A 24,932-nucleotide genomic window follows, 5' to 3' on the forward strand; every position below is an offset into this window, starting at 1 on the left:
CTCAGATAGAGAGCAGGCAGACAGCTGGGGGGGGGGGGCGGAGGGTGAGATGAAGGGAGTAGAGGGGTTGAGCAAAACAGAAGAAAAAATACAGAGAACTCATGGACATGACAACAGTGTAGTGATTGCTGGGAGTGGGTAGTATGGAGGTGGAAGAAGACAGAGAGGGGATAAATGGTGATGAAAAAATAAAATAAATCTATTTGAAAAAAATGTTACATGGTTGCTGACATGCACTATGTAGTAGGTCTATTGTTGCCATGGTAGTAGACTGTTTTTCTTGTAATTATTTCCTAAACAATACAGTGTAACAACTATTTACATAGTATTTACATTGTATTAGGTATTCTAAGTCAGTGGTTCTCAACCTTCCTAATGCCGCGACCCTTTAATACAGTTCCTCATGTTGTGGTGACCCCCAACCATAAAATTATTTTCGTTGCTACTTCATAACTGTAATTTTGCTACTGTTATGAATAATAATGTAAATATCTGATATGCAGGATGTATTTTCATTGTTACAAATTGAACATCATTAAAGCATAGTGATTAATCACAAAAACAATATGTAATTATATGTGTGTTTTCTGATGGTCTTAGGCGACCCCTGTGAAAGGGTCATTTGACCCCCAAAGGGGTCGCGACCCACAGGTTGAGAACCGCTGTTCTAAGTAATCTAGAGAGGATTATAAAGTATATACAGGAGGATGTGGGTAGACTATGTGCAAATAATATGCCATTTTACATAAGGGATTTGAGCATCCTCTGATTTTGGCCTCCAAGGAGGCATCCTGAAATCAATCCGCCACTTACCAATAGTGGCAATTATACTATACAACACGCATCCTATATCAGTATGGTAATATATGCATATCATACATGCATGCATACTTTATAAATTAGTAAGCACACGTTTATTGGGATGTATGATCAAATAGTTTACTAATGTAAGGATGCAATAAAAAGTTTTGGAGATCATTTTTTAAATCACTATACACAACTGCCTTTTTTGGCTTGTCCCTTCTTCATCAAGAAACTGTGTTCACTTTAATGACCATGATGTTACCTTTTAAATGCAATATTAGTTCCAATTGAGTTGAATAAAAACTGTTTATTTCATAGGTTCTTTCCATGTCATTCCTCAGTACTTTCAGAAATTCACAAAGGTCTTTGAGCCACTTAGTGCATTGTAATAGTGGACGGAACACAGGGTTTGGACTAGAGAGATGTAGGTTCAAATATCAACTTGGACCTTACTGACCATGTGACCTCAGACAAGTGCTGAATTTCTTAGAGCCTCAGTTTACGCATCTGTAAAATGGAGGTAATATTTACCCTCCATATTGTTGTAAAGTGTAGCAACATCAAGGGAAATAACTTAGCACTGGGCCTGGCATACAATAGATACTGTTAAAAAGGCAGCAAATGGTAATAATAGCAGCAATATTTTTTATCTGTCCTCATCTGTGGCCCCTGTAGTCTCTAAAACCAGGTCACATATCTTTGGCAAAGTTTGGCCTATATTGTTCTTAATTCAACCAGGATACATATTTGAGTATAAACAAAAATATTTTCCTGAAATAAGTAGGGTCACTGAATATGGCTGTGTGGACATGCCCATTTACATGAACTGTAGCAACAATGGCTCCTCTTGATCTTGTGTAGAGTGATAGCCCTGGAAATGCACTGGCAAAAAACACAGAGGGCCAAAAATATGACAGCTGCAAGAGAACCAAAGAGATGGAGGCCATTGTCTGCACTTGCATTGGTTGGTATGTTGAATGCCTGTCGACTTGTTTAATGCTCTCCACAGATCTGCACTCCCGACTTGGTGGTATTCCTGGCTTGCACCAATCAGAGGCTCAAAGAAAGATTGCTGAAGCGAGCAGAGCAACAGGGCCGGCCTGATGACAATCTGAAAGCTACGCAAAGGAGACTAATGAACTTCAAGCAGAACGCTGCTCCGCTGGTTAAATACTTCCAGGAGAAGGGGCTCATCATGACGGTAAGTGAGCCATGGTTCTACATGTCCTGGACAAAAAACGATCTTTCGTATTTCTCATTAGCCCCTATTCTCATGTAGAAATCTACTTTACATTTGAAAAGTGGCTTTTGCGGGGGGAGGTGTTCAGATTTAATTTTAAAAATGGATAATTTTGACCTGATTTGCCTTTATTAAGCCATAATGATAAAAATATGCACAGTTTTGTTTAATTGATTTTATAAAAGATGATAACTTTTAACCTTGGCTAGAATTCCATAGCCCCCAAATCAAAAAGGATTTTGAAATAATTATTTGAATTATTTTAAGCAATACTCGCCCAGCTTCTCAGCTCTTCTGTCTTTGGAAACCTAACAAAATTGATAGACTTAAAAACACATAGTGGACTTAGTATTCTACATATTAGACTTAAATTGTGATTTAGCCTTCATTGTAATGTCCCGCATAAAGAAATGAGATTCTGAGGACATAAAAACATTTCCTAAGGGTTCGACTTGTCATGAGGAAGTGCTACTGTCAAAAAACAGGAGGTGTTGATCTTTCTGCTCCATCGATACAATGCAAACATTAATATTTTCATAAATGTTTAGTTTGTTTTATGGTTAATGATACGCAGAATGCCAATAAGGATGAGGCTGAATCATTAGTTAATATAATTACTAGAATATAGGATGTTAAAGGTGAAGATTCAGCTCAATTTATGATCCCCATAACATCCTGGATTCAAGTATTAAAACATAGAGAAGAGGAGGATCATAGGATCTGAAGAAGTAATTTTACGAAAGAAGACACTAAAATTGGGGCAACTCCATGGCAGCTGGCTGGTGGCCAACCTCAGCAAACCCTCCCCTTAGCCCTTAGGTCCCTCCTTGTCTGATGGGGTTGCAGCCCCCGTAGAGAATCTGATTAAAGTGACCGTGCCCATTCCAATACAATACATGTACAATGTTTCTCACAAATTTTAAATACATCTACTGATGCCCATCCACAGAGCTCCTATGACCCAACAATTACTGGGTTCAAATATCTCTTCATTAGCTTAAAGTGCCCTTAAATCTGAAAGGGATAGCCACGACATTTGAATAAGAATCTCTTTGCAGTCTTCTTAGCTGTAAAGAAATATTTATTAGGATTTGCTCTTTAAGTGGAAGTTATGTCAGAGAATTGTAAATCCGATCTGAAAATTGTTTACAGTGCCAGAGTTCATTGTATGGTCTCAAAGAGACATTAAGTTACAGGAAAGATTTCAGAAAACCAGGGTGGATGTTTCTGTAACTATTTGTTGCTGGGGTTACTGCTTGTTTCTCTTGCAAATTACCAATGCTGAGTTCTGCGTGCAAAAAAGAAATTTGCCCTACAGACCAAACCCCAAAGGCTAGGTGCAGAGCCAGAGTTTTAACTGATGTTTGCAAGGCTTGAAGGTATTACTGCAGCGTTTCTGATGACTCCCCGCTTGTCACGTTCGGCATCACGAGCAGAGCAGATTTCCCCAGTGAATGCAGAGTGGGGATTGTTAATTTACTAATATTTTGCATGGAGGTGAAATGCCGTTGCCTCTAATTGAGGGCGTCAGTACCAATGTGGATGACAGCCTGTACTGTAACCTCATTGCTAAAACCAAATGAGCTTGAAGATAAACGCTTTTATTTACTGGGAGAATGCCTGCCTTGGGAAGTTGCCTTTTGAAAAGCGGTGAGTATTAAACACAGGCTAAGCTCCGGAGAATGTAATTTGAAAATCAGTTTGACAAAAGGCTGCCTCCTGAACCACATGTCCTCCTTCAGAACCTGGGTCATAGTTCACTTTTGGAATTAAATATGGTAGCATTTCTACTTTTAAAGATGAGTTAAATAACATAAAAATGGTTGTCTTCATTCATCACAAGCATATTAAGATGTTAGTAAAAATCTTGAGTTAATAGATCAGACAAAGATATTTCCTTTTCTCTGTAGTTTTTCTTTCCGGTTGCTTCTACCTGCCCCTCCTAATTTATTCATTTATTCATTCAGTGAATATTTATTGAGAACCAATGGGTGCCAGACATTCTGCTAGGTGTTAGGGGTGCACAGTTAAATAAGCAAAAGGTAAGGCTCTTCCTTTTATTCACTGGCATATTCCAAGCACCTAGAAGGGTCCTTGTCTGGTACATAGCATGCTCACACTAAATGAGCAGAGCTTACAGTCTACTGGGAAAGTGATGTTAAACATGAATCATCAAGTGTGATGACTGGCAAAGGACTAGAACAGGGGTGGGGAACCTTTTCTCTGCCAAGAGCCATTTGGATATTTATAGCATCATTTGAGGGCCATACAAAATGATCAACTTAAAAATTAGCTTGCTCTATTTGGTCAAGCATTTAATTAACTCTCCTCTAATGCCTTGGCAGGGCCAGACCAAATGTTTCACCAGCCTTATGTGGCCCGAGGGCCGGACGTTCCCCACCCCTGGAGTAGAGAGAGCCTCACATGTCATGCACTGTGTCATTATGGGATCCCCACAATGACTGGAACAGGCCCTTTCCTCCCTGCAGGTACGCTTCATTATTTGTCTTGGTTGGAGGATCTTAAGGACCACATCCCTCCTCAGTCCCGTTGAGAAAGGTCATCTTGGTGCTCCTCTTCTCTAGGGCTTTGGAGTCTGAAACTTCTCACTTGGAATTTCAGCTCCACTGCCATTTTATAAATTCCTGATGCTCTAGGACTTGGTCTTCATCTATAAATTGGAGATGATGTTACCTGCTGTGCAATGTTGTAGCACAGGTGAAATAAGAGCATACAGGTGATATGGCAGATGATGGCAATGCAGCCCCATGGCCTGGCTCAGAATTCAGCTCCACCACCTGCCACCTGTATGACCTTCTGCAGGTTACTGATCTTTTCTGTGACTGACTGACCTGTAAAATGAATACAATCATTGATCCTCCCTCCGTGTAATTTGTGAGGAGTAAGTGGATGTCAAATTCTCAGAGCAGTGCCTGGAACATTGTGAGGGCAATTCAAATGATAGCTATTATTTTATTACTAGAGGCCTGGTACATGAAATTCGTGCATGGGGGGGAGGGTCCCTCAGCCCAACCTGCACCCTCTCACAATCCGGGACTACTGGCTCCTAACCACTGGCCTGCCTGCCTGCCTGATCGCCCCTAATCCCTCTGCCTGCCTGCCTGATCACCCCTAACTTGCTCCCCTGCTGGCCTGACCACCTCTAACTTGCTCCCCTGCTGGCCTGATCATCCCTAACCGCCTCTGCAGGAGGCAACGTGGCAGATCAGGGGAAGGCGCCGCCCCCATTACCCCGCTGCTGCTGACACTGCTGGCCTGAGCCTGGGCCCTTCGCAGCCACGCCTCAGCCCTTGCAGCCCCTGCAGCTTTGTCCAGAAGGACGTCCAGAAGACGCCTGCCCTAATTAGCATATTACCCTTTTATTAGTATAGATTATTTTTATTTATTCTTCTCTCTTTCTCTCCCCCCCCCCCCCCCCCCCCCCCATCTCGCCAATGACTATCTTTGGAACCTACACGTACCACTAACAATTCTATGCTCTTCAAGGGTACTATGTTGCCTTTTCTTCAATAGATAGATTATTGAAGGAATCCGAAATGAAGAATTTAGGTTTTAAAAACATCATGCCAAATTCAATTTTTTTCCTTAAAAGTGCCTGTTAATCAGTTACAAAATTGTGTCAGTGTTTCCTTTAACTTCTATATCATCCGTGTAATCAAGCTATATAGTGGCTGTGTCTGAATAATGTAGCTGAATTGTAACAGAGGGCAACCTATTTTTTTTTCACTTTTACTTCACCATTGCCTGTATCTGTTGGCAGATTTGACTAAAGAACAAACCCAGTGACTGAAGAAGAAACCTAATTAAAATAGCCAGGGCTATTGCCTGAATACTGTATCTTATTGAGATGGTTCCCCACGTGGGGTCTCTTTATTTTTATCCTTTTATCATATCCTTCTATGCACAGCCATCTGTGCAGGTATGAATGAAATGATATGCAATCACAAGATTAGTATATTAGGGACTTCATAGAATCTTCCCACACAAGCTTACACGTTGTTTTTTTAACTTTCCATAAGGTTGGATGTCATTGCTCACCATGTCTTTTCAGCATTATGCTTCTAATTAGGATGCTGAGAGTTCCCAAAATTTGTCAGAAGTTTTTCTTCTAAGTTTGAGTATTATTGGGATTAGAAGAGCTGCTTGTGCAGTCTTAATGAATAGCATCTTATGACACTTTGGAGCACTTGGACTTGATGAAACTGTATAATTCTTGAACAATAATACCCCTTTCTAGATTTTTAAAGCCTCAATATTATGTATTTTAGTGACAGTTTTGGTCTTTATTTTTAAAACTATAAAACTCGTCTTTGTTTGAATCGTCTTCACTATTGGAACTGTTACCGGAAAACCCCCTGTTGGGCTTTGGCTGCCTGTCGCTGTGTCCAATAACGAAGGCAGGGTTGAATCATATTAGGCGTTTATTGAGAAGGCCAGCCAACCAAGAAGACAGGGTGCTCACACGCATTCAAATCCTGTCTTACAGCAAGGTGCAGGGGACAGGATTATAAAGGGGAAGGGACTAGGGTGAGGCTAGCCCTGGAGGTCCGCAGACGTCAGCTATTGTCTTTAGTCCTTAGGCGATGAGGTGATGAGATGATGTTGATGAGATGAGATGATGTTTTGACTCCTGGTGGGTCACTCTGATGATCAGTTCTGCTTCCTGGATTCACAGCTGAGTCACCTCCCTAATCACTTTGCACAGACCTTGAAAGGAAACTTAAGAAAAACTTAACCCCCTATTCACATAAGTATATGTGTTCTAAGATTTAAGATAATATGATTACTTTTCAGATTAACTCAGGTGCTCTATCTATTAGATTATAGGTTCCCCCTATCAACCCCCCCCCCTTTTTTAAGAAATAGCAATAGTTAAGACAGGTGAAGTCTTTGTAAGTTTGATGAACTCTTTATAAACTACATGTGGTTGTTTTATTTGTTTTTTAAGAATAGGATTTTTTTTAATGCCTGAAAAATAATAGGGCAAGATGTAATGTTTATGTTATCATTTTCTGAAATGCATTATGCCATTGGGTATTCTATTCAGTCAGAAACTTGCCAGGGAAATGGTTGCACAATCGTGTGCCATGAATAAATACCATTTAATATGGGTGATAATCAGTGAAAGTCCACATGTAGATTTAGGCTGTGAAGTAAGCAAATGGTCATTTTTCTTCTGGACTTATTGTAGGAGGAAGAGAGAGAAGCAAACCTTGAAGTGAGAAGGAAGTTGTAGTCAGAGGATGTATGAAGAAGCTACTAGTTAATACCAGGTTAAATGACTGTGTATCTTCAGCCAGGAAATCACAGGCTGAAATGTTAAAACCAGGATAATTTCTGTTCACCAACACCAATTTTACTGGGAAAGTGGATGAGGGACTAATTATAAACCTTCTTGGCATATAGCAAGGCCACATAGACCAGTGATTCCCTAATGCTCAACAGAGCAGAAAAGAAAAACAATTTGTAATGAGGCTATGATGAAGTTCGCTCTTTTCCTTCAAGACCTCAGTTTTTAGAGCAGTTTTAGATTCACAGCAAAACTGAGAGGAAGGTACAGAGATTCCATGTACTCCCTGCCCCCACATATGCATAGTCTCCCCAGTAAAAGCTTTCCCACCGCAGTGGTGCCTATGTTACAATTGATGAACCTACATTAACACATCATAATCACACAAAACCCATAGTTTACCTTAGCGTTCAGGATCACTCGTGGTGTTGCACTTTCTATGGATTTGGAGGAAGGTTTAGTAACAAGAGTCCATCATTATGATATCATACAGAGTATCTTCTCTGCGCTCCACCTATTCATGCCTCCCTACCTCCCCCGAAACTCCCACCCTGACCCCTGGCAACCACTGGTCTTTCCACTGTCTCCATAGTTTTATCTTTTCCAGAATATCATACAGTTGGACTTTTACAGTATGTTGTCTTTTCAGAGCGGCTTCTTTCACTTAGCAATATGCACCTAAGTTTCCTCCATGTCATTTCACTGCTTGGTAGTGCATTTCTTTTTAGTGCTGAATAATATTTCGTTGTCTGGCTGTACCACAGTTTATTTATTCATTCACCAACTGAAGGACATCTCGGTTGCTTACAAGGTCTAGCAGTTATGACTACAGCCACTGTTAACCTCCATGTGCAGGGTTTTGTGTGGACATCAGTTTTCACTTCGTTTGGATAAACGGCAAGGAGCACGATTGCTGGGTGGTATGATAAATGCATGTTTCGTTCTACAAAAAACCACCAAACTGTCTTCCAAAGTGGAAGTGGCGGCACCATTTTGCATTCCCAGCAGCAATGAGTGAGAGTCCCTGTTGCCCCACGTCCTCCGCAGCCTTTGGAGTTGTCACTGTTCTGGATTTTGGCCACTCTAACAGGCGTGTAGTGGTAGCTCATTATTGTTCTAACTTGCATTTCCCAAGTTGGATTTTCTTTTTTACTAAGTGAGGGCATTAGAAAAAAAAAATCTAGTGTTGCCATTGTTTAAAGGGATATTTTTAGCACCCAAAACATTAGGAATGATATAACTCCAAACAAAATTTCTAAATGAACCAGTTTGGCTTTAAGAAAAACTCCTGACATTGGCCTTATTTTTCTCATGTTGCTGTGGGTTAGGGAACACGTCATCACAAACTGGCATCAGTGCTGGGGAACCCCTGGCACAGAGAACCATCCTTCTCAAAACCACGCGAGTATTGATTCACAGGCATGGTGCCTGAGATCCAGATAACCTATTTACACTACATTTGCTTACTCTGCCCCCTATCGCTTTCTTTAAATTTGGGAATACTCCCATTATGTATTTCAAATTTGCCATCCAAACTATGTGATTCCCATCCCACCAGACACTCTTAGCCAAAGGGAAAATAAACAAGAATAGTAAAAATTAATTTTGGGCAGAAGTTATGGATAGTTGTTCATTAACGTCAAGTTTCATAAGAATCAACACTAACATTTAAAACACAAGAACACTTATCCCTAAGCGTCCAATGCACAGCCACCGGTTAGTTATCCCCATCTCCACCAGCACCCCTGCCAGAGTGATGACAAAGAAATCTAAGCAGCATAAACCCTCAGCAGATTCAAAAACTCACCTCAACGTGAGAAAGGCAATGAAAACACTTGATCACAGTTTACCCAAACAAACCCATTCTCCTAAAATTACCAGGAGGGAAATTCTGTCATTGCTTCTCAGTAGTTAACAGGTTGATGAATTTGTACTATGTAACAGGGAAGCTGTATTTCCTCCAAGTACCAACCCTACTTACATCCTGTTTAGACATCCAATGCCGTGTAACCAAAAGCCCCCACTATTTCCTACTTGGTGGATGTAGTAGCTAAGACAGAGACTAGTCAAGGAGGAGTGTTTAAAGGCTAATAAATAGGAAAGCTGTGATGCACTCTGGGAGGTACTTACTTGGGTGACGATGGTGTATTGTGAGCCTGGATGTATGGCCCTCTGAGCTGTCAGTAGCCCAAAGTATTTTTATATTAAGTAGACAGTGCCTTTTGGCATGAAACCTGAGACTGATAGGCCCTCAATGTAAAGAGCCCAGAAGTAACATACGAAATATCCATTGTTGACTTGAATACGAGCAAGTTATAAGGAATCACAATGTCTGGGCAACAGGCATTTACCAAACCCTTCTATGTGCAAAGCTGGCAAGGTGGCACTGCCATAGAAGAAGCACTGTTGCTTATTTGAGGAGGGGGACATCTCTGTGGATTAGTGGGTGGTACTCATTCACCTACTAACATAGACCTTTGTAACCCTGGTTTAAACATATCCAGAACTAAATTGAAAAGTGCATCTGATTACTTTCATAAACTGTTATTATTGGGGGGGCTCTAAAAACTAAAGTATTAAGATACCAGTTTCATTCCCTGATTTTTTGTATAGGAAAAAAAAAAGCACTGAAAAGATAAAGCCATTTTTGCTCACAAAGTGGCAACCTGCCTACAGCAAAGAAAGACCCACAGTTCTGGGGCAAATTATGCTGGATCCTAAATGGCCTCAAAGCAGCAGAGAGAATAAGCAGATACTGTATTTATAGCTCATTCTGGTGTTCTGTCTCTGTCTCGGTAACAAGCAAGCATCTGACTCACAACTTCCCCACACCCAAAACTTGCTCAGTGTCAGTCCTGTTCACACTACACAGGCAGAGAGCAAAGCAACAGACTCAGCCAACGCATCTCCTTCCAAAGTGGGAACTGACACTGATCATATGGCCACCCTATTGTCAGGGTCTGATGCTAAGAGCTCTACTCTACCCACAATTACTCTAATTGTGATGCTTCATACAGGTATTCACAGGAGAAATGAGGAGGAACATAGTGAATGATGGTGATTTCTTCCCCAAAGAGATGTAAAATCCATTTCTGTTGGTTTTATTACTACGCATATCCCTGAATTAGAGTCCAAAAAGCCCGATAAACAACTTCTTAATCATCTTAAGTATAAAGTAGGGTCCTCAGATAATAACCATGAATTAGATGATGTGTATAAAAACCAGATAATATTCAAGCGAGTACATTTGGAAGATTCACACTAAGGCAATTCTGATTCCAAGAACTGTTTTGACAGATCTACCTAAGAATACTTTAATTAAGGCCTGTACTATTTCTATGGGACTGGCTTTCACAACAGCTTGTCTTTGTTTGTAATTTTTTAAAAGAAATAAAGCAGATTAGACGATAATTGATAGCTGAATGTCATGTCATACTAACAGCTTCCTTATAAATTCTTGTTTCAACACTACAGTTTCTGACAGGAAATTGTATACACACAGCACACACACATACCACATACATACACATACACACACTCACATTGTTGGCTGGCCACTTCCCCAGGAGACCCTCTGTGATCAGAACAATAATTTTGACAGTGATGTCAACAAATATTTCACACTTCCAGAATTAGGTCTTAGTTAACGTTAATATGTTATACTGAGACTTTTGAGGATCATAAGTAAGAAAATAATTTGGTAAGGTTCTTGGACTAAATTTTTTGTGTGCTTAAGACCAAACTAGTTGGAATTGATCAATATCTTTAAAGAGAGATGGCCCTACAGTTAAATTAAGTGATTTTTAAAATAGAAGACAAAAACAAAAGAAAATAAAAAACAGGCATGTGAGACTTGCCAGTCAGAAAAGTACAAGGTAACACTATGAATAGATGGTGTCTTAAAAGACAATAGCTAACCATTTCCGAGTGGTAATATGTGCTGGGTCCTATTCAAAGTGCTTCATGTCAGGTGTGGGTCTGGAATCCTCACCTAATCTCCAGGAGGCAGCCACTGCCATCACGTCCACTCTGTGGAGAACACTGAAGCGCATGAGAGAGGACCTGGCCCCGGACCCCACAAGTGCTTTGAAGCCTCGGCCCAGACCCCCGACGCAGCACTGTGATTGCTCTGCTGTCCCTTCATTAAAACATGACACTTACGCACTCGGGGTCATGACGAGAAAGCGCATTGCTGCCTTCTCCACACTGTTACTGTTTGATAAGCACCTCTATTCATTTCTGTAGTCTGTTCATTTCTGTTTCTCAGGAAAGAGTAAATGAGAACATTAATTCCATTGCTGCATTACATCGATGGGTTTTTTAAAAGTAATTTAAATAACAGATCTAAAGTAATTAAGATAATTCCTAAAATTGACTCATCTGAACTCATTATTACAAGGAGGAAATTTTACCACGAATGGCCAATTATTGGGCCTTGCATGTTTGTTTAGTTACACGGCCCCCCATATTCTCCCCTTGCTCAGTCCTACAAGTCAAATGTAAACCCACAACCGCGGCTCTGCTACAGGCAAAGCCCTGAACTTTGAGTCCTTTGAGTCCTATAGTTCCCCTTCCCCATTACGACAGTCCTCTTGTTCCATTGATCGAGGGCCTACTGGATGCCAAACAATAACACTCTCCCAGATACAAGGGACAGGGGCAGGCTCTGCAGGGAATACGAAGGTGAAGGTGACGTGGAGACAGGTCTGCTGTCGTGGCTTTGGTGTGCAGTCAATGACAGATGCATAAATAGCTCAGATACAGCAGGGGAAGGGGGAAGTGCCACCCACCCGTGTAATAGGCCAGGGAGTCAGGGCAGAGGAGCAACTTCCTCCTGGAAAGGGTAGGAAAGGCTTTCCTGGAAATGCTGGCCCTTGATAGGCAGGTAAGAGATGGAACCCTGAAAGGCCAGGAAGGGCATTCTAAGCAGATACAAGACCTGTGGGATACATAATGGAGCAGTGGGAATGGGAAAGATGGGACAGGTGTGCTAGAACCAAACTGGGGAAAGCAGTGCTAGGCTGAGCAAGGGTTCCTCTGCTGGCAGGGGGCGCTTTAAAAGCTCTGAGCAAGGGAATGACACCAGAAATACTACACTGGTGGCTGTGTGTAAAACATCGAATGGAGGAAGCATCTAGAAAGGATGTGCTAAGGGCCTGAGCTGGCATGGTGGCGGTGTGACACAAGGTTCTGCTTCCCTGTGGGGCAGCTCTACCACCATCAGAATCGACAACATGCATGGGGTCGCCAAAAACGCGTCTGAGGAAAGCAGCACTCATAAATCACCGCATGTAACATGTAACATAAGTTTTAGCAGTTTGATTTCCCATCTGGACAGCATTCATGGCAGAGTTGAAAGGGAAAGGGATAGGAAAGGTACAGTAACAGATTAAGGACTGTGATGCGCTAAAGCACTGTAAGGTGACATTGAAATTGAAGCAAAGAGATAACTGGGGAATCTCCAGTTATTCTTTCCACAAGTAATTGTTTCAAAATAATTATCAAGTGAGTAAATTAATGAATTAAGTAAAAAAATTATAGACATATCTGGAACCATTTATTTTCCTGACAGACAGACCATTTATTTTCCTGATGTCTTCTAGGTATGGGGACATAGCTCCATTAAAGCACTACACAGGAATCACTTATCAAAAATAAAAGAGTTACATGTTCGGGGTGTGCTTGATTACAGTCAGAGCAGGTGAACAGCTTGGGCTTAAACACATTTGACCTGTGTAAAATAAGTACCAAGATGGATGGTCCAGGCTGGCACAGTGACTTAATGGTGTCGTTAAGGACTCACACACCTTCTGTCCTTCAGTTCCAGCTCTAGTCTTTTTAATGTGTTTCCTCAGAGCAATAAAATGGCTATTGCTGCCCAAATCTACATTCTGAATAGGATGAAGGGGTAGGGCTGGGCAGCCACATCCCTTACCCTTCATTAGGAAAACAAGAGCCTCTCCATAAACCGCCCCTCCCACCCTCCTGGACTCACACTTGGGTCTCATCAGTCAAAACTGGGTCACAGGTTTCCCCCTGCCTTCAAGGGAGACTGGGAAAGGAATTATTTAGCTTCCCGGCCTCTCATGTAGAGGAAAGCAAAGGAAAGGGGAGTTAGAATAAATGTGGAGCAAATCAACATGCAATAACAGCTACAAGGTTCAAAAAAAAAGAACATTTAATGTTCTCTGTCCAAAATACTATATGGGAATATACATTTGCTAGTAATTCTATCAAAATTAGTTAAAGTGGAAAGTATTTCTGCTTAATAATAGTAGCTACTTTTGCCCTGGCCGGCGTGGCTCGGTTGGTTGGAACGTCGTCCTGTACACTGAAAGTCATGGGTTCTGTCCCTGGCCCAGGTCGGTCGGGGAGCGTGTGGGAGGCAACCAATCTGTTTTCTGTCACATCAATGTTTCTCCCTCCCTCCCTTTCCTCCCTTCCCCTCTCTCTAAAAATCAGTGAACTTGTCTTTGGCTGAGGATTTTTTTTTTAAAGCTACTTTTCAGTAAGCACTTTCATCTCAGTATTCCAGGACCTTTATTCACTTTATATCTAATTCTCACAACTGTCCTTAAAGTTTAATGAAAGAAAGAGGCTTAGAGAGGTTCAATAACATACCATAAATGCCGGAGCCAGAAAATGAGAGAGCTAAGGTTTGAAATAGTTTCTGTTTCACTGAGTCCACTCAGTTAATAATATGGGATTGAGCCAGACTTATATCCAAGCAAACAGTTAAGCCCCCACACCAAAAACAACAAAAACAGTCAAAAAGGTATTGATAATGCCTTCTTGTGAACTGCCTGATATTGTTGACTGAGAAATTCAACTCCAGGAGAAATTAGGAACTCACATACTACATCAAGTGCTGTGCCAGCTACTTTACAAACTTGATGTGTTCTAATCACCCAACCTTATAAAGGTCGGTAGTATTAAATTATTTGTGCCTTTTACATGCCAGGTGTTTCACTTAAATTATCTTATTTCAGGTAAGGACAGGAGCTTGCTGTCCTTTCTCAGATAAATCCTAAACCGCACAACCTGGCTCTGTGTCTCACAGTCCACACCTCACTCTGGCATTCCTCTTTCTTCTCTGGTCTGCCCTGCTCTGCCCTTCAGACTCGGCACCTGCCGTGGTCTCGTCTGTGGTGACTGGCTGCCTCATTTACCATCTGCCTCGCACCCAGCCAACCTCTGGAACAAGGATGGTGCCTCTAACAAGGACGGGGCTCCACTTAGTTTTCCCAGACCTCGCAGGTGGGATGTAGATGGATATGTAGACACAGCCCAGGCTCTGGAGGAGCCTGTGTAGAGAGGAGAGGAAAGGAGATGAATAAGTGGCCTCAATGCATCTACCATGTTATTACAGAAGGATGGAAAGATGGTTATGGCAATTTTCGTGCAACTGGGCGAATTCAAAACAGTCCATCCTTTCAAACAAGTGATCAGGTATTTGAAATTGTCGAATGAGGAATCATAGCCATTACCAAGTTCAGGATTGGAAATGGGAATAGGTGGATGGAAAAGACTAATTCAGGGGCTGCACAAACAGAGAAGGAAGGGGGAAATAAAATAAATTTTGTAGTAATCATTCTGGTTTCTTGTTGAGCCCCCCTCCCTAATTTAGGAATTCATTTGGCACAGTATAAAATAACGTTACAAAATATACTCATTCATCAGTTTCTTTTTAGGCAATTGTTTTGATATTTCTTGCTAACATGGGATACTCAAATATTAATGAAGACATTGATTTCTGGCTTTCAGCTCTCCTAGATGAAGTAACAAAACAACCCTGAGTTTAAAAGGATCTTTATAAAACAGAAGCCTCGCCTGTGCAAGTTGTAGCATGACCTTGGATGTTGTCTTTAGTAGTAACTAACTTAGCAGGGACTGTGAGGCCAGAACAGTACTGGATACGTAGGGGTGCTTAAAGATAATTGTTGAGTTAATGCACAGATTAATGAGTTGGAATTAGTGAATTAGTTTTAATATGTTTAGGTTCAACAAACTTATTTACTAGTAGATTTCTATTATGTAGGTTGAGTAGGTAGAATTTTGGTAGTGTTTTAAACTCAGTCTTTCAAAAATGCAGGCTTTTTCCTGTGGTCTGGCCTCTACCCACTCCAATTCGCAGGTTATTTGAAGGTGTCAGCAACCGTGAAAGATTTCTCAGAAAATACCAGTGTTGTTTCAAGCAATTTCTACAATTGCTGTCAAGTTCAGGATCAAGGAAAAAAAGGAACAATGGATTTTTTTGGTAAAGAATGTTGTTTTTACTTGAAAATATAATCTGAAAATATCAAGATTATTGTGCGATGAGTTAAGATTTTTCTTCTACCCAGAAATTTCTATTTAAAAAGATCTGAATGCAGACATCACCATCACTTGACGTATACTTGATAATGTTTATTTTTAGGTTTTCTACCGAGGCTTTAGTGTTCATATGGTCATGACGACTTATTCTGACAGAAGTTCAAAAAGATACCATTCCTTACACAATTTGAATTCAAGCAGTAATTTTCAACTAAAAAATCTCTTGGCTTTGTCAGCAATGTTGGATGACTGCAGCTTATTTCTGATTGCCTATTCATTTCAATGCGATCTGAATTCCTAAAACACTGAAATGTGGTATTAACAACATCAATTCATTAATTTCCTAAAATTGCATGAGTAGGCAGTTCCATAATGGCACTGCTCGTCTCCATACTCTGTGAAATGATAGTTCTGCTTTAAATTGAGAGAGAAGAGAAGAAGCACAGGAAATTTCAGTTGGCTCAGATTATCGTCTATTCCTGAATTCTCTTCAGCTAGGGTCTTTTCCCTCCTCTGCAATCTGATCAACTCTACTGCTCTCCTTGACCTGTGTGGGCAGTTATACTTGAGATGGTTTCCTGTGGGAAACCACCTGGAAGGGCAGATGCCCCACCTGTGTGCTCCCCTAACACCTCTTTTTGATCCCTATCATGGAAGTTGTTACACTATTTTATAATTCTACTTCTTACAATTCCAACATCTTTCTACCGTAATTCTACTATCTTTATAAATCCACTGTCTGCTTTCTTATTTATAACTAGAGCCTGATGCACGAAATTCATGCACAAGTAGGGTCCCTAGGCCTGGCCGTCAATCAGGGCCGATCGGGGGTCTTCCGGCTGCCGACCGGGCCTTCTTTGTTCCACGCCACCCCTAGTGGTCAGCGCACATCATAGCAAGTGATTGAACTCCCAAGCCGGCCGGGCCTCCTTTGTTCCACGCCGCCCCCTAGTGGTCAGTGCAAGTCATAGCAACTTCTGGCCGAACTCCCACGGGGATACTTTGCATATTAACCATATATATATTTCACTGTTGTCGTCAGTATTTTATTTCCAGCATCTGCCATAAATGTCCAGCACAGCCTATAAATTCAACAATATATATTTACTAAATGATTACACCACATTAATGGGTTATTAATTATATGATGACTCTCATTAAATATATATGCTTGACTTAATATTTATGGGGAAAGAGGGAACAAAAACAAAGCCAGAAACACCTTTTCAGCTTGAAAACCCTTTGTCACATCTTCTCTGCAATTACTCTGAGGCAACACCTCTTAAGAATTCTAGTCTTTACATTGCAAAAAAACATGCTTTGCTTTACTTTTAAGTGATAGGAGACTTGGTTCAAAATTTAAGTATTAAATTTCACAAAAGATTTTTATTTTCTTTGTTCCACAATCTTATAAAGTAAATTACAAGTTTTCAAATAATGCAGATTTCAGAAAGAATATGCTATCTCGCTGAAATAAAAGCTCAAGGAGGGAAAGTATGTTGACTGATTTCTTTACCACTATATCCAAAACTCTTAGAACACTGCCTGGCGCATAGTAGGTGCTCAGTAAATATTTATTGACTAGAACATAGATTTCAACCAACCTAATCACATCCTGGATTTGCAGTCATAAAGAGAAGAAATCTAGAAGAAGAGAAGAAGGAACATGACAGACAAATGGACCATTTATCACAGGAGAAAAACGGGGTCAGTTATTTAACAAAACTCAGTGGTCAGAGGCAAACTGATCATGGTTTCAGGCCATTAACCAGCTCTTGACCTCTTACTACTGAACTCTCAGGGCCTCAGTTATTACATCTGAAAATGGAATCTCATAATATGTACAAAGGTACAAATAAAGCACTGATTAGACCTGGCTGTTGTTGGTATTATTATTTTGATGATATTTTCCCTGCACTGGGCAAAGTACTCGTGCTATAGCAACCACATGTGTTGTGTTGCTTTCTCTTCCTGGTTCTTTTATTATATTGGATTTCTGACAAGAGAGAAATTTCTATATTCCAGTGGCATTTCTTAAGTCTTAGGAAGGTGGCTGCTGCAAGGCCTATGAAATGATGAACTGAGAAAACTGAACACAGCTCAACAGTCTCAAAGAAGTGTTGCCAAACCTGTCACCACCTATAAATGCCCTTCAGAAGCTTTTTCCAAGACTCTTGGTGCTGATGTCTCTCGCTCCCACTTTTCTTCTTGCAATTTTGCTTTCATTACCTTCATGAATTCTCTTTCTCCCTCCCTAAGAGTGTTCTCGGTAGACACCAGGAATACCAGGTAGGGCTGCCAGTTACATAATTTTGTTCATGCCTGTGTCATTCAAAAACCTTGCTCAATTTCTAAAATATTCTAAGGAACCCCATGCTGGGGAAATGCTGCAAAAGACTCAACCATAAATATGACATTAAGCAAAACATAGTGTGGTATGGTGGGCCAACACCTGGCTTTGAAGTCACAAAGACCAAGGTTTGAATCCTGGCAAATTTCTCTACCTCTCAGCTGGAGTATCCTGATTTATAAAATGGGGATGAAGTTACCTGACTTGCAAGATTAATTAAGGATTAGAAATAATTTTAATAAATTACCCAGATGACCTGGGCAGTTAAAGAAATAATATCTTGCCCTAGCTGGTTTGCTCAGTGGATAGAGCATTGGCCTTGGGGCTGAAGGTTCCAGGTTTGACTCCAGTCAAGGGCACATGCCCAGGTTGCGAGCTCGATCCCCAGTAGGGGTCGTGCAGGAGGCAGCCAATCAATGATCCTCTCTCATCATTGATGTTTCTATCTCTCTCTCTCTCTCCTTTCCTCTCTGAAATCAAGAAAAAAATACATATATAAAAAAATGATATCCGTAATCAATAGTGTAGTCTGTAGTCCCTGCCCCCGTAACACTTAGAAGTTTAATAAAAATATGTGCTAACTAATAATAATGTATAGTAGCTTACATGTGTTGAGCGCTTCAATATGCTGGACAATCATGGGCATATGTTTTAGGAAGATGTCATGTGCCCGGTGATACACTCCCCTCTGGCACATGCTCAGTCACATCTAAGGTATATCCATTCAAAGTGATGGGCTTCGTGAGGAAGCTGAAACCCACTCATTTACTTTTCAACATGACTAAATCGGGAGACACCACCAACAGCTACTTATTTTCATAGAGACATTTTTCAGGAGAAATGTCAACCACAAATCTGTCTTGGCAGATGCATGCTATGTTATTTTCCATCGTGTAGCTCTTCAGCATTGGCACGCAGAGCAGCCTGAAGGAAGAGCAGCCTTCAGGTTTCTATCAAGAGAAGAAAAAAATGGAGTCCTATTTACTTCTCTTTTTCATTCTTTTTATGTAAAAATCTTATACTTACATTTTAAAACAAGTAGCATTTATGGAGAGGTTGTGTGTGTGTGCGTGTGTGTGTGTGTGTGTGTGTGTGTGCTCGCCCATGTGTGGGTGGCTGTTGAGGGTGAAGAATGCAGATGATTATAAGGAGAAAATAAAAATCATCCATTTTTCTGCAATCCAGAAATACCACTGCTAACATTTGGGGTCTTTTCCATGATATTTTGGAATATGGTTGTGTTTTTCTATGATATTTTGACAATATGGTTGGTTGCTGAAATCATACTGTGCTTTGCTCTAATTTTTTTTAACTTAAAATTATATCATGAGTATGTTTGCAAGACATTGGTTGGGCAATTTATGTAGCCCCTCGAACCCTCAGTAATAATGGCCTAGTGTTTCTACTTCACAGAATTGCCACGAAGCTCAAATTAGAAGAAAATGTGAGAGTCCCTTGGAAGTCACTTAACAGAGCACACAAATGAAATTATGATTTATTCTGATCCACATGACTTGAGGAGTCAGAGGCCCCTCTGTATTACACATCTACAGAGCACTCTGAAGGTCACTGGGGATCCAAAAGAGACAGAGCCTCATACCAGAGATTGTATAGTCTGGTCCAGAGATGAAGCCAAAACATAAAAACATGCAAGAGAAGCAGTGGGTTACACTCTCCTTTCTACTGCAGCAGAACTTTGCCTTAATTATTTAAAAAGGTTCTCAGATCTTGAATTCCTTCTATCCTTGGCTCTTTCAATTTTAAAATGAGTCATGTTTCAGAGAATTATTTTTTCTTACGTCAAACATAATTATAATTTTACCCACAATAATGTAATTTGCCAGTTGAATAGATTTTCAGTCCCCATCAAAAAAAAAGGGGGGGGGGAGAAAGAGCCTATTTTTGTAAACTTAGATCATGTATAATGATTGGTTTAAATTAAAGCTAGTATTTTTATGGAGAAAAAAAATCCCCTGGGCTCAAAAGAAAAAGAATTATAAAATGAGAAAACTCCTTAAGATTTTGTTAATTTATGCTACAGCAAAAAATTAAAACCTTTTGCTACAGCACTTAAGTATTTTTGTATAATGATCACATTACTATGGAAAAAATTATGTGTTTTGTTATGTCTGTGAATAATGAATGATTTTTAGCTACTTCTCTTTTGCTACAAGTTTTTCTACTATAACATATATTTCTATCAATCTAAAATAAATAAAAACTCCATCAGCTGAAGAACAAATATAACAGTAAAGTCAGCCAGTCCAAATAAGTAAGATGTGGGAGAATTCAGCTCAAACTAACAAAGCACAGCAATGTGATACCTACAGGAAACCAATACAATGTTTTTCATCAGGGAAAAGTATACATTAAGCTTACTTGAACTCTTTGTAACACTTCGCCCCCAGATACTCACTAGCTTTTCTCGACACTGTTTATTTAGTTTCATGGTTTGTCAAACTGTTAATTTCAGTGGCAGTCCTTTTTCCTCCTTCCATGAAGTCTACTGGGAATTCTGCTATCAAAAGTTGTCCATGCCGTAACCGGTTTGGCTCAGTGGATAGAGCGTCGGCCTGCGGACTGAAAGGTCCCGGGTTCAATTCCGGTCAAGGGCATGCACCTTGGTTGTGGGCACATCCCAAGTAGGGGGTGTGCAGAAGGCAGCTGATCGATGTTTCTCTCTTATCGATGTTTCTAACTCTCTATCTCTCTCCCTTCCTCTCTGTAAAAAATCAATAAAATATATTTTTTTAAAAAAGTTGTCCAAAGCTAAATAACTTTGTCAGAACCAGGGACTGCATTAACAAAGCGAGGGATGGCCTTGGGTTGGGCATTGGTGACTAGCACATTATCCAGCCCCTCTTTCCTCCCAGCGGTTGGAGGTCAGTGGTGGGACTAAAATTTTCAACCCTCTAATCTCACGGTTGGTTCTCGTGGCAAACAGGCCCCTTCTTGAGGTGTGGTCCAAAAGTCTCCATTAACAGAGGAAAGACACCTTGCCCATTCTCAGCACCTAGGAAATTCCAAGTGTTTTAGGAGTTCCATTCCAGAAACAGGGACAGAGACCACATACACATTTCTTAGTATAAATCCCAATATCACAGTTGCCATGATCTGCCCAGGCATATAAAATGCCCTGGGACATCACAACTCACTCGTTACTAGAAAGACCACAATGGCATCAACTTGATCCCTCTTCTTGGCTTATACTTCCTTATCCTGTACATGTTTTTAAAAGGTATCATAAATAATTAAAATAATAAAGCGATAAATTATATAAATCACAATTTTTAAAAAGTACCCCAACAAAAAACTTACTCTAAGCCAGAGGTTAACAGCCAATGCACAGAAAAAATAAAACTGAGCAACAAATACATTATACAAAGTTTTTACTTCACTGATCATCAGAAAAATAAAAATAAGACACCACATATGTGTCAAATTAAAAGAGATTAAAGTATAATATCCAGTGTTGGCTGGTAATATAAATTGTTGCCACCCTGAAAGTAATTTGGCAATATGTATCCAGAGCCTTGTGTATGCCTTTTGACCCAATAATTTCACTCCTAGAAATCCGTCCTGGTGAAATGACCATAGACAAGGCTAAGTGTTCATGAATAAGAATATTCATCAAAGATATATTCACTTCCCTGGTGATCGCATCCACCTTATGTCTATAGATTCTCTATACACTACTGACTCTCAAATTTATTTTTCCAAGTACAATCTCTTCCTTGAACACTGGACTTAACGCCCACTCGATATCTCCATTTGGTGCCTAAGAGTTATCTCAGGCTTTGCACGCTTTAATTCCTCTCTCCTCTCTAATCTCATTCAATCCTATTGGCTTTCCTGCAAAATCCCACTGCTTCTCAGAACCTTCACCGCCACCACCCCATCTCTCTCCAGGTTTATCAGAATCGCCTCCTAACTGGTCTCCCTGTTTCCAACCTTGCCTGCCCCCCCCCACCCCACCCCTCCCTACAGACTAGCCACTTAGCAGTCCAAGAAAACATTTTAAAAAGCTAACAGAAGATGTCATCCCCTGCTGAAATCCTTCACCGGGTGTCAGGGTGTCTCCTCTCAGAGTAAAAACCAACGTCTTTACCTTGGCCCACTTGGCCCTATGTTTGATGTGGTCCTGTTACCTCTCTGACCTCAGCCGCCTACTTAATTTGATTATTCAACTTTGCTCACGGTCCTCCCTCTCCAAATACTCCAGGCACCATTTCCCCACAGAACCTTGCTTCTGCTGTTCCCTATGCCTGGAACGCTCTTTCTTCATACCCTCCTGGCTTCTTTCTTACCCTCTTCAAGTCTTTCTCAGGCGTTGCCTTCGAATTGAGCTCTTACTTGACCCACTATTCAAAACGGCAGCATCCCTTCACCCACACTCCCTCTCCCCTTCACCTGCTTTATTTTCCTCCAGGACTTTTATTACCTTCTAGTATACCTTCATCACTTTTCTTTTCACTCTCTGCCTCTCCCCAATATATAGTAAAGCGCCATTAAGGACTGGGCTAAAATGTTGATAGATTACTGAGTGATTTCAAATTGGCTCTTGGGTTACATGTTTTCCAAGCAGAGGACTGAGTGGTTTGTTTTTTTCATGACTTAAATAATGACCTTGATGCACATTAGCCATCCACCCATCATTGTTGAATGTTAGTGGTCTGTGAGAAGTTGAGAAATGCTCAGACTCTGCAGTTCCTTGCTCTTGGCCTACGGTTCCAAAACGAATTCTTCTCAAGAGCTTGTGAAGTGTATTATAGACGGCTATTTCTCCAGCTGATTGAATAATGTGATAATACTTCAATAGTTATACAGACATCTCCAAAGATTAACAGATGTAATCTTAGTTTGAGGATCCAGTTCCACTCAACAATCAATAGTCATTCATTACTCCTTAATCAACCTATACTATTTGCAATGAATATCAGGCTATGAACATTGAAATAATGCTCATTTTCATCCGTATTCAAAGGAGGTTTTGTTAACCGTTTTACAGGTGCTAACGCTGAGGCTCAGAGAGGTTAAATGGCCTTTCCCAAATCAGACGCTACAAGATAAGCCAGATCTGGAGCCAAGACTAATCTAATATCAAGGCTCTCTCCGATACATAACCTCAAGTGTATTCAAAAGAATATACATGCTAGCAAGATCTACTTTTAAAACATAGATAGCAATCTAAATTTTTAAGGAAGTGTTTTATTTGCAAATTGCTTTTTCAATGAAAACAGACACTAGTTTTATTCTCTCCCTAATTTTCATCTCCAAATAAGTCATATTTACATATCTCTTGTAATGCCACAGGCTCACCTAAATTATTCACGATAATACAATCTTCTGTTGTCATCTTAGTTATCACACATATACTCTTTGTATTTCCTTTGTATCAGGTCAGCAGGAGAGATTCAGTTATTTTGGCCTCTTCCATCTATCTGTCTGAAGACAAAATGAGACTGTACTACCTTTTGTACAATATGAAAATGATAAACACAAATTGCTTAAAACAAGAACCTATTATATCAGAGTTATCTGAATTACAAGGAAATAATTGTATTTTGCTTCAGAAGTAATTATTACTTGTAAAAGGCTGTAACCATTTAAGTAGTATCAGGAGGCATTTTGACAAAAGCATTTGGGATGAATTCATCAAAAATCATTAAAGGAAAATACACAAGTTATGGAATTTAGAGTACAGCCATGCTCTTCCAAAAACCACACTTTAAAGCCACTGCCAGTACATGCCGTTTCCGTTACGGCATTTACTATTATTGTGACATAGCAATTATATCTGCTTTGAGAAAGCCACATAATTTCCCCATAGTGCTTTTCTTCCCGAAACAGCCTCCCATGCTGTTGGGGGAAACTTTTCTCAGCAGCAGGTTTCTGTCCTCGCAGACTGAGGCTGAGGCGACGGAGCAGCTGGCAGAGCGGCTGGGACTGGAGGTGAGGCCCCGCCCGCTGGCTCTCACCTGCCCGCGTCTGTCCCAGGTGTCGCCGCATCGGGTACACAGCTTTTGTTGTGACACTTCACCTCCAGCCCCGTGGAGGATTCCAGCAGTGAGCTTGGCTGCCTGACACGTTTCCCCACAAGTCACTGAAAAGTGAATAAGCCCCACAGCTCAAAGCTGAGAGGAAGCAAATTCCACCTTTCCGCCTCTAGCATATCATCCCCACCGTGTCTCTGTCACAGAATCTCAGGCAGCCTCACAGCCTCGCAGGCTCTCTCCGAGTAGCCTTTCACACCATGCAGAAGACATCGAAAACAGACAGGGGAGTTTGGATTGCAATCAATTTTCCAACTTCACGTGTGACAAATGAATAATCCATTGTATCTTAGTTGAATGGGGTTTGAAAACTTAAGAGATGAGTCAAGATGGTCAGAAGGGCCAATAGATGAGGTAGAAATACTGAATGACATTCCTCCTCTCAGTCACTCTTCCGTTTAGTACAGTGTCTTGTATTGGAAAGCCAGAGGGTGGGAGGAGAGGAGACAGCAGCCTCCCACCCCCGGCCCAGTGCAGCTTAGCAAGCCTGCCACGCAGTGCACAGCCGGCAGCCTGGGCTCCAGGCTCCCAGACCCTTCCTCCTGGCTGGGCATCGCTTCACAACAGCCCAGTGCTCCCTTAGCCATTCGAGTACTGGTACTTCTGGGGTTGTTCGGGTTGTCCATCATCATCCTGAAGTTAACAACGACTGCCGTACTTTGTCCTACAAGTCCTTTCCAAAGCCTTCCTTTACCAGTTCTGCTTTTTTATTTGTTTTCATCTTTTATGAGTGGCTGAATGTCACTTTTTATTACCTGCTGACCCCATCCCACGTGGAACAAGAGGATGTGGGCATGGGGAGACTATAAATATCCAGACTCTCTTTCCATTCGCACATCTTCATCCCGACAAGTGGCTTCT

The 24,932-nt window shown here is 40.9% G+C and overlaps 1 protein-coding gene across 1 annotated transcript in view; it reads left to right on the forward strand.

The window, feature by feature from the left end:
• The window catches only part of AK5 (adenylate kinase 5), a 199,510-nt gene that overhangs the window by 57,252 nt on the left and 117,326 nt on the right, over window positions 1–24,932 (forward strand). Inside the window, exon 5 of the mRNA XM_014544328.1 lies at window positions 1,814–2,005. Within this exon, the coding sequence (XP_014399814.1) occupies window positions 1,814–2,005 (192 nt within the window). The remainder of the gene's footprint in view (window positions 1–1,813; window positions 2,006–24,932) is intronic.

This window comes from Myotis brandtii, unplaced genomic scaffold (assembly GCF_000412655.1).
Source record: "Myotis brandtii unplaced genomic scaffold, ASM41265v1 scaffold36, whole genome shotgun sequence".
NCBI classification, from domain to species: domain Eukaryota; kingdom Metazoa; phylum Chordata; class Mammalia; order Chiroptera; family Vespertilionidae; genus Myotis; species Myotis brandtii.